The 10230-nt window shown below is 45.2% G+C and overlaps 1 protein-coding gene across 1 annotated transcript in view; it reads right to left on the reverse strand.

The window, feature by feature from the left end:
• The window catches only part of RNF125 (ring finger protein 125, E3 ubiquitin protein ligase), a 26202-nt gene that overhangs the window by 15194 nt on the left and 778 nt on the right, over window positions 1-10230 (reverse strand). The window contains exon 2 of the mRNA XM_014541543.1: window positions 1236-1251. Coding sequence (XP_014397029.1) covers window positions 1236-1251 — 16 coding nt within the window. The remainder of the gene's footprint in view (window positions 1-1235; window positions 1252-10230) is intronic.

Consider the following 10230-nt stretch of genomic DNA (forward strand, 5'->3'; position numbering starts at 1 on the left):
GCCGCCAGCCTTGCTGCGATCTCGGAGCCTGGGCCATGGGGGAGGGCCCAAGAGGTGCTCCATGCACCTCATGGTGACCAGTCGTTTGGTCGTGACACCTCTTGGCCTTTTATTATTATGATAGAATTTAGGAACAAGCAGATAACACTTTGTTTTGTTTTTTTTGTCAACCAAAAGCCTTCCTCCTTTTCTCACAACTTAAGAGTTTTATGCCAATACAAGCAGGAGACTAGCATTGGTGCCAAGCCCTGTGGTGGGCACTGAGACATGTTCCCTCCTTTCGTCCTCACGGTGATCCTAACGAGGACTCTGCTCTCTCCTCACTACACGGATGGTGGACTGAGGTTCAGAGGGGGTGACAGCTTGCTGAGGTCACAGCCAGAAGACGGTCATGCTTTTCTCCTCACACAGGTTCCAGGGAGGCTCGAAGTTGCCTTTTCATTCCTCCCAGTGAGAAAAGCAGCAAAGTGATATCACTGATATACTGTATATAAACCAGTGGGTACATTCTAGAATGTGATTTGAAGAGAAAAACATCTTTAAAAATATATTTTTGCCTGGATGGTGTGAGTCGGTTGGTTGGAGCATCGTCCTGTGTGCCTGAAGGTCACAGGTTCATTTCCTAGTTAGAGGACATACCTAGCAGGTATGTATCTCTCTCACATCAATGTTTCTCTCTTTCTCAAATCAATAAAAATATACAGTTACCAAAATTCATCAACCAATACACTTTTTAAAAAATATATATTTGTTTTATTGACTTCGACAGGAAGGGAGAGGAAGAGAAAGACAGAAACATCAATGATGAAAGAATCATTGTTTGGTTGCCTCCTACACGCCCCACACTGGGGATCAAGCCTGCAACCTGGGCCTATGCCCTGACCAGGAATTGAACCTTGACCTCCTGGTTCATAGGTCAACGCTCAACCACTGAGCCACACCTGCAGGGCTCAACTTATACACTTTGTGTGAATTGTACTGTATCACTTCCATAAAGCTAGAAAACAATACAACAAAACAAAAAAATTCCCAGACAACACTGCATGGAGATCACAGAAATATATACAGCACAGACCCATTCAGAATCTTGTAGGCCTCCCTCCTACACAGCTCCAGACACACAGTACCTATTCAATAAATTGAAGTAACTAAATCAGTTATGAGGAAACGCCCAAAAAAGAATTTTCTGAGCAGGGCCCAATGTTCCCATTAATACATAGGAGTCTCACTCTAACCGGTTTGGCTCGGTGGATAGAGCCTCAGCCTGACGACTGAAGGGTCTCAGGTTCAATTCCGGCCAAGGGGCATGTACCTGGGTTGTTGGCTTGATCCCCATTAGGGGTCGTAGCTGATTGATGCTTCTCCCTCATCAATGTTTCTAACTCTCTATCCCTCTCCCTTCCTCTCTGTAAAAATCAATAAAAATATATTTCAAAAATAAATTAAACAGTAAATAGGCCCTAACTGGTTTGGCTCAGTGGATAGAGCGTCAGCCTGTGGACTGAAGGGTCCCAGGTTCGATTCTGGTCAAGGCCATGTACCTTGGTTGCGGGCACATCCCCAGTAGGGGGTGTGCAGGAGGCAGCTGATCGATGTTTCTCCCTCATCGATGTTTCTAACTCTCTATCCCGCTTCCTTCCTCTCTGTAAAAAAAAATCAATAAAATACCTTTTAAAAAAAAATAATAAAATAAATAAATAAACAGTAAATAGGAGTCTTGTGTCCTTCTGGAAGAACCCAAGGGACAGAAATAGACACAAACCTAAGGAGAGAAGGGTTCCCTATTTGTCTGCCCCACCCCACGCCATAATGTGGCTCAGAATGATGAATTATAAAAGATACGATGAGAATGAGGCAGACGTAGGCGAACAATAGAAGCTAAGGGTGGAAGTCAATTGCATGTGTGTGTTTTTTTAATTTGTATCTTTTATTTATTGAATTTATTAGGGTGGCATTGGTTAATAAAACTATATAGGTTTCAGATGTATAATTATTTTTAAAACATTTTACTTATTGATTTGAGAGAGAGAGAGAGAGAGATCTCTTTGTTGTTCCACTTATTTATGCATTCATTGGTTGATTCTTTTTTTTTTCCAAAATATATTTTTTATTCATTTCAGAGAGGAAGGAAAGGGAGAGAGACAGAAACATCAATGATGAGAGAGAATCATTGATCGGCTGCCTCCCACACAACCCATTGGGGATCGGCCCCACACTGGGGATTGGGCTCACAACCCGGGCATGTGCCCCTGACTGGAATCGAACCTGGGACCCCTCAGTCCGAAGGCTGACACTCTATCCACCGAGCCAAACCAGCCAGGGCTGGTTGATTCTTGTATGTACCCTGACTGGGGATCAAACTTGCAACCTTGGCGCATTGGGACCACACTCTAACCAACTGAGCTACCCAGCAGGGGCTCAGGTGTACAATTCTATAATACATCATCTACATATTGTATTGTGCGTTCACCACCCCAAGTCAAGTCTCATTCCATCCAATTGCAGGTTTTTTCAGACCAGTTCAATGTTTTCAAAAATTCTGAATGAGTTGCTTTAAAATTAGATTTCACACATAAACCCAAATTTCTGGCTTCTCTTGAAAAGCTAACCAACCTCCTGCAACCCTGGACTCAATTCCCAAATGGCCCTATGGGTTGGTGCCCCCTCCTGTGGAGTACTCACCCTCCGCAACCATTTGTACCACTTGCAGCTCACCCCTGCTGAATGTATTGCTCCTTGAAGAAATCAATTAGGAACTAGATAATGACTGGGAGAACTCTGAAACCAGCTGGGAACTTCATTACCCCACTCCTATTGGTTATCTCATTAACCCTTTCTGTTTTCCTGAATTAAGTGATTGGCAAAGAACTCAGCAAAGGACTGGAGGGAAAAAGGGAAAGAGTTGCTGAGGCCATTGGGTAAAATGATGCACCCAATCTTAAGAGGTAAAAGAACCCTAAGTATAGATTTAAAGAGGAAAAAGATGCATTACGGATTCCGTGGGGCCTGGGTCAGACAAGCAAAATAAGTTACCCAGAGGCGGTCCCCAAATGGGGTTCTAGAAGAAGACACTGGCAGCACGTGGCTGATCTAAAATGTTATTTTTGTTCTCGACACTAGGCTGCCTCACTGTGGGTATGCCGATATGAAGCTGATGAAAATCTTGAACTGGCTTGGTGAGCTTGTGAAGAGCCCAGCTGGCGTGGCTCGGTGGTTGAGCATTGATCTATGAACCATGAGATCACTGTTCGATTCCAGGTCAGGACACATGCCCAGGTTGCGGGCTCAGTCCCCAGTACGAGGTGTGCAGGATGCAGCCGTTCAGTAATTCTTTTTCATCATTGATGTTTCTATCTCTCCCTCTCCCTTCTTCTCTGAAATCAATAAAACTATACTTAAAAAGAAAATGTGAATAGACTAAGGAAGTTGCTATTGTTATTTAAAGTGATGATAAGAATATGGGCCTAAAATATCCCAATATAGGACAATAAAGACACACTGATACACATACCGCTCCTTCTTCACCAATGACATTATTCTTAGAGCACAGGCCCTCCAACCACGCACTGCCCGCCCCTCAAGGTTTCCTTCGATGCTGTGTGCCGAGTTAGATTATACTCAAAGCCCATCCTGGGAATCATCCAAAAAGTGACTGTGCATACCTCTACACTCCATTGTGGGTTGATTTTAAATTTAACGCCTAAGACACATTTTATTTCCTTTAACCTGACATCTTAAAGGGGTGCCTCTCTATACCCCTCAAACCCTGCCCTCAACTTACTGAATCTCATTGTCAATTAGAAGTGGTTATTTAAGGCTGTGCTCCTCAAACTTCAAAGTATAAAATCACCGGAGCATTTTGTTAAAATGCAGACTCCGATTCATTAGCTCTGAGGCGGGGCCCGAGGTACCGCAATGCTGCTGGACCAAGGACCAAGGCTCTAACGAGAATCTGGACATAAAACTCAATCTGCTACCGTATTTAGGTTCTGTTTGTTAGAGGATACATAATTTAATAGGTCACTAATATTTAATTTGCCTATAAAACCAAAGTTGCTAAGTAAACACACAGCAGTCCAACCACCAGAAGAGGCAAATTTCAGGCCAGCTTAATTACATCTTTCCGAAATTCTAAGACAGGCACAGAGCAATAACCCTATAAAAGGAACGTCGAAATTCTCAGTAAGACAGGCACAGAGCAATAACCCTATAAAAGGAACGGAGTTCAAAAACTCATGGGACTCATATCTACTACTCAAACTGCTTATCATCAGCCGGCTGGCACTATGCAGTGGTTGTCCCCACTTGAGGGGTGTTCACCGAAGTATCCAAACTGCATTCTGTCAAAGAGTCATTCATTAATTCGCTAATATCCAACACCTACTAAGTGCCAAACCTTAAAGGAATAGCAACATGGAAATCAGCATTCCTTTATTAAAGGAATGGAGTCTTCTATACCATCAAGGTTCAAAAACTCTTAACAAAAGGAAGATAAACAATCCAACCAGAGAGTTTTTGAACCTTGATGGTACAGAAGATTCCCTTCAGCCCATTTTAAAAGTGACACTTACCCAAGTACTTTGGGAGAAGGAGGCATCCTACATACATCTGTTTTTAGCATCAGGAGCCTGGATGCTTCATACCTAAACTGCAAAGTTTCATCTCAAGTCAAATAACAGGTCAAATATTAGGTCAATGATAATTTGCAATCACAGGGGAACCCCCACAAACTCCCACTACCTCAATTCAACTACCGGCATCTGTGAATGAAAGCACTGATGTACATTTCTGGGTCATTTAAAACTCATCAGTTGACTCTTAGACTCGGAGGATTGCTAATTTGGTGTACACCTTCTATTGCTTATACTTGTCCACAAATGGAACGTTTTAATCCATTACCTGAGAGCTCTTCAGAATTGTCCTCAACTGTTTCATTATTAAATAGATAAGTTCTGTGACATAGAACAATTTAATGCAATCGGATCGATGGAGATGTGGCTCTCTGTACCTTACAGTATTCTTCAGTAAATACTTAGCTCTGGTAGTGGTAGGGGCAAAAATAGAATATTGGGGACTAGCTATGGTTATGGGAAATACTAATCATGCTGTTAACCCTGATTGCCTTGTGCTGGTTAAAGAAAAGACATTCTGCCTTAGCCGGTTTGGCTCAGTGGCTAGAGCATCGGCCTGTGAACTGAAGGGTCCCAGGTTCGATTCTGACCAAGGGCACATGCCAGGGTTTCGGGCTCGATTCCCCAGTAGGGGGCGTGCAGGAGGCAAGCAATCAGTGGTTCTCTCTTATCATTGATGTTTGTATCTCTCTATCCCTCTCCCTTCCTCTCTGAAATCAATAGAAAGGAAAGGAAAGGAAAGGAAAGGAAAGGAAAGGAAAGGAAAGGAAAGGAAAGGAAAGGAAAGGAAAGGAAAGGAAAGGAAAGGAAAGGAAAGGAAAGGAAAGGAAAGGAAAGGAAAGGAAAGGAAAGGAAAGGAAAGGAAAGGAAAGGAAAGGAAAGGAAAGGAAAGGAAAGGAAAGGAAAGGAAAGGAAAGGAAAGGAAAGGAAAGGAAAGGAAAGGAAAGGAAAGGAAAGGAAAGGAAAGGAAAGGAAAGGAAAGGAAAGGAAAGGAAAGGAAAGGAAAGGAAAGGAAAGGAAAGGAAAGGAAAGGAAAGGAAAGGAAAGGAAAGGAAAGGAAAGGAAAGGAAAGGAAAGGAAAGGAAAGGAAAGGAATATGTGATTCAACCCTGTCTCTGCTGAATTGGCTCGAGTAGTGACAGGCAGCACGGACCCACTGATTGTCCGGTTACATTAGGTCCGTTCTCAGACCCTTTTCAAGATAATTCTCCGACTGCTCCAGTTCTGATCTCTTTCTCCAAACCCACTCTCCCAGGGCCTCTGGAGTGTTTCCCCCTCACCAGGGGTCCTCAAACTACGGCCCGCGGGCCACATGCAAATACAAATATTGTATTTGTTCCCGTTTTGTTTTTTTACTTCAAAATAAGATATGTGCAGCGGAAAGATTAACAACCTTGTTTCCCAAACAATGAAGTCCCACCGCAGCCCACATTGCCTACTTCCTCATGCCTGGGAGCCCTACTTCCCCATGTAATCTCTGTCCTACCCTATATAAGCAGCTGGCTTATGGGGGGCTGCAGAGCAGATGTTTGTGGATGACCTGCTGCTCTCCCACGCTGCTGGCAGGACTGGAATAAACGCTCATATGTGATTCAGGCAGCAAGGACCCATTGATTGTCCGGTTACATTAGGTCCGTTCTTTTCAAGATAATTCTCCGACTGCTCCAGTTCTGATCTCTTTCTCCAAACCCACTCTCCCAGGGCCTCTGGAGTGTTTCCCCCTCACCAGGGGTCCTCAAACTACGGCCCGCGGGCCACATGCAAATACAAATATTGTATTTGTTCCCGTTTTGTTTTTTTACTTCAAAATAAGATATGTGCAGCGTGCATAGGAATTTGTTCATAGTTTTTTTTTAAACTATAGTCCGGCCCTCCAACGGTCTGAGGGACAGTGAACTGGCCCCCTGTTTAAAAAGTTTGAGGACCCCTGCCCCTCACTTTCAACAGGCCCAGTCAGAGTTCATTAACTCCCTCCTGAGCTACACTCTGCCCCCTTGATCTCTGTCACCTGTCTGGGAGTTGCCTTGCACTTCTTTCTCCCCAGGTGTCTACCTTATCCAATTGGACAACAAATGTCTTTGAATATTTCTGGATACAGTGGGGCCTTGACTTACGAGTTTAATTCGTTCTGTGACGGAGCTCGTAACTCAAATTACTCGTATGTCAAATCAAGAAGTAAACGAGTGAGACACGTGATGCTGGGCTGATGTTGTGGCGTTCACAGTGACGTTCGCTGCGCCTACTAGCGGTGGGGTAACTGAAGCTGGCTCGTAACCCGAATTTTAGCTCGCAACTCAAAGCAAAAAATCAGCTGTATCTCAAAAAACTCGTTAGTCGGGACACTCGTAAGTCAAGGCCCCACTGTATTTCTTTTAAGTGTAAATCAGATTCCCTTTAAGTTTCGTTTGAACAGGTTAACTACCCAGCCCACCCTCTCCCCAGCTCGGGTGATAAGAGAAGATAAGACAAAGATAAAGAAGCCTCCCCTGCGAGTGTATTTTTACAACTGATAAGAGTGATGTAAATAAAGTCATTTTAAAGTGATAAAACTTTAAAATGGAACTTCTTAAACTCCACCTTTTGTGGCCCTTTAGTTTTTTTTTTTCCAAAAGAGGTATAGAGATAAGAAATAATACCCCTTTAAGGGTTTTTGCTTAGTGGAATGATTTTGAAGGTAATACAAACTATGTTTTGAGCCTTTATTATGGGCTCCTTGTACATGTTAAATACTCATAAAATTCAATGACTCACCCTGTTTTACAAGTGAGACAGATTCAAAGAGATCCAATTGGACAACAAATGTCTTTGAATATTTCTGGGTATTTCTTTTAAGTGTAAATCAGATTCCCTTTAAGTTTCATTTGAACAGGTTAACTACCCAGCCCACCCTCTCCCCAGCTCAGGTGAAAACAGAAGACAAAGATAAAGAAGCCTCCCCTACGAGTGTATTTTTACAACTGATAAGAGTGATGTAAATAGGCAGCAAGGACCCATTGATTGTCCGGTTACATTAGGTCCGTTCTTTTCAAGATAATTCTCCGACTGCTCCAGTTCTGATCTCTTTCTCCAAACCCACTCTCCCAGGGCCTCTGGAGTGTTTCCCCCTCACCAGGGGTCCTCAAACTACGGCCCGCTACCCCTTTAAGGGTTTTTGCTTAGTGGAATGATTTTGAAGGTAATACAAACTATGTTTTGAGCCTTTATTATGGGCTCCTTGTACATGTTAAATACTCATAAAATTCAATGACTCACCCTGTTTTACAAGTGAGACAGATTCAAAGAGATTAAGCAATGTGTTGGTCATCACCCACTGTTTCTACGGTACCACAATACGATTTATAAAGTGCTATAAGGTATTGTTGCCATCATTGTACTTGCTTGGCTTGAAACAGGTTTACTAGTTTAAATGAACATAAATGACCTAGTTCAACAAGTTTGGAAGTTAGCTTTAAGAGGGGATGATACAGAGGTCTCGTTTGCATTTCTTCATTTTCCAATTTAAGTTCAATGGAACAGAGTAATTGATTTAGGAAGGATAAACGGTGTTTACAGCACTCGCCATCTCAGGGCAGAAGGGACTCTCATTAACATTTATAAAGCGGAAGGGGCCCAAGTCCATTTGCCAGAAGGAGTAATATGGAAATTCTGCCCACAGCCAGAACAATGGACATAGATCTGTCCAAACAAAGAACAGTCAAGTGAGGAAAGGCCATTGGTCCAACCCCTGGTATATTTCATGACTGTTTTTCCAGTTGCTGGTTTCCTATTCACTCCAACAAAGAAAAAGTGGAAACAAGCCTTAACGTTTTGCAAATGTGTATTATCCTGAGCAGAAGCAAACGCACTGCAAACCCTAAGTCACAGCATTCAAATCGAAACCAGGGGAGGCGGTCTCCAAGCAGACAACGATCTCCAGGATCCAACAGCAAAGCTGCCACAGAAATCTTCAAGACTAATAACCACTGTGCGCCTGTGGCCAACAGTCGAGTTTTAAAGCTAAATTTAAATGAGGCGGTTACCGGCCTGAACAAACCAACGCATGTCACACTGGGACACAGCATCGTCTGGGTTTTCCGGTTTGGCCTGGGGATCGTAAGCCAATGAGCTACACCTGGACAGCTGGGCAACAACATCCGGGTTCAGACAGAAGGTAAATTAGCCTTGAGTGTCAAGTACAAAGCTGAAACCACAGGCCCTGGATAGAGCCCCAGAGAAAACAAACGCCCAGGACACTCCTCATTTCACCACTGTGTGGGCTAAAGCTTTTCCTCCCCGTGGCTGGCTGCCGGGCTTCTGCAGTGGTGAGAACCACTTCCGTGGGCTAGGCTCCAGGTGTCAGGCCACCTAAGTTCTTTGGAAAGGATTTTGCGCACTTACCTTTAGATTCTAAAGGTGGTTCTCAACCTTCCTAATGCCGCGACCCTTTAATACAGTTCCTCATGTTGTGGTGACCCCCAATTTCATTGTTACAAATTGAACATAATTAAAGCATAGTGATTAATCACAAAAACAATATGTAATTATATATGTGTTTTCCGATGGTCTTAGGCGACCCCTTGTGAAAGGGTCGTTCGACCCCCAAAGGGTCGTTGCGACCCACAGGTTGAGAACCGCTGCTTTAGAATATGGTACTTTTTTTCTTTTTTAAACGGGTGAGCCCAAAGCGCTGACTAGCCCCTAGGCTACTGCCCTGGAGCTGCATCAACTATAATTGGTGGGCGGCTCGCGGGTTCCTCTGGCTCCAGCCATCCCCACTCGCACGCGCAGTCATCGCGCACCCACGCACCCACGCGAGCGAGCTTCTAAGCAAACAAACACATTCACAGCTGCGACTCCGGCTACCAGTTACTCAAGCACATCTTCAGAGCGTGCCGATTTTATAGAGAGACTTTGTTTTTCGACTCTTCTGAGAAACTACCAGTGCTGTGTGCCAGCAGCGAGTTTGCATTATGGAGCACGTGACTTCTCGGTTATTTTTATCCGCTTTCCAGGCAGGTAGTCAGCCTCCGGGTGCCAACATCCAGCCCAGACCCCGCCCCGCGGGCGGTTAAACTTGAACGACTCCAGGAAGTCCCTGGGGGGACCCTCCAGTTTCACGGGGAACCGTGGAGGGTGTGTGTGTCAGTCTGAGGGGAGGGAGGCGGGACTGGGGCTGGCGGGACAATTTGCACAGGCCCCGGTCTGCACGCGTGGGGCCTCCGCGGGCGCCAGGAACACGTGCACGCACACAGCCAGGAAAACAAAACCCAGCCCGGGGATTGGGGGGACGCACCGCCGCCTCCCGGGAGCCCACTGCCCGGTGCCCAGGCGGTGCTGCTTCTCCTGCCCGGGTTCTCCTGCCAGATGCCCCTCCCCAGCCAGCCGGCAACCTGGCTCTTAGCGGTTTCCACGCCCGGATCCCACCCCGGGGGCCCCGCACCTGTGCGCCGGAAGAAGCAGCTCTAGGAGCTGCAGGGCCCGCTGTTTTGTTGTTGTTTTTCCTCCTGAAATCCTGTGTCACCTTCCGATCCGCAATTTTTTCCCGTGGCCCGCACCCGACGGGTCCAAGTTACTCCCCCTACCCCCTCCCCAAGCCCTCGGCTCCCCCGGCCTCGCCCGC

The sequence above is a fragment of the Myotis brandtii genome, unplaced genomic scaffold (genome assembly GCF_000412655.1).
Source record: "Myotis brandtii unplaced genomic scaffold, ASM41265v1 scaffold107, whole genome shotgun sequence".
Classification (NCBI taxonomy): domain Eukaryota; kingdom Metazoa; phylum Chordata; class Mammalia; order Chiroptera; family Vespertilionidae; genus Myotis; species Myotis brandtii.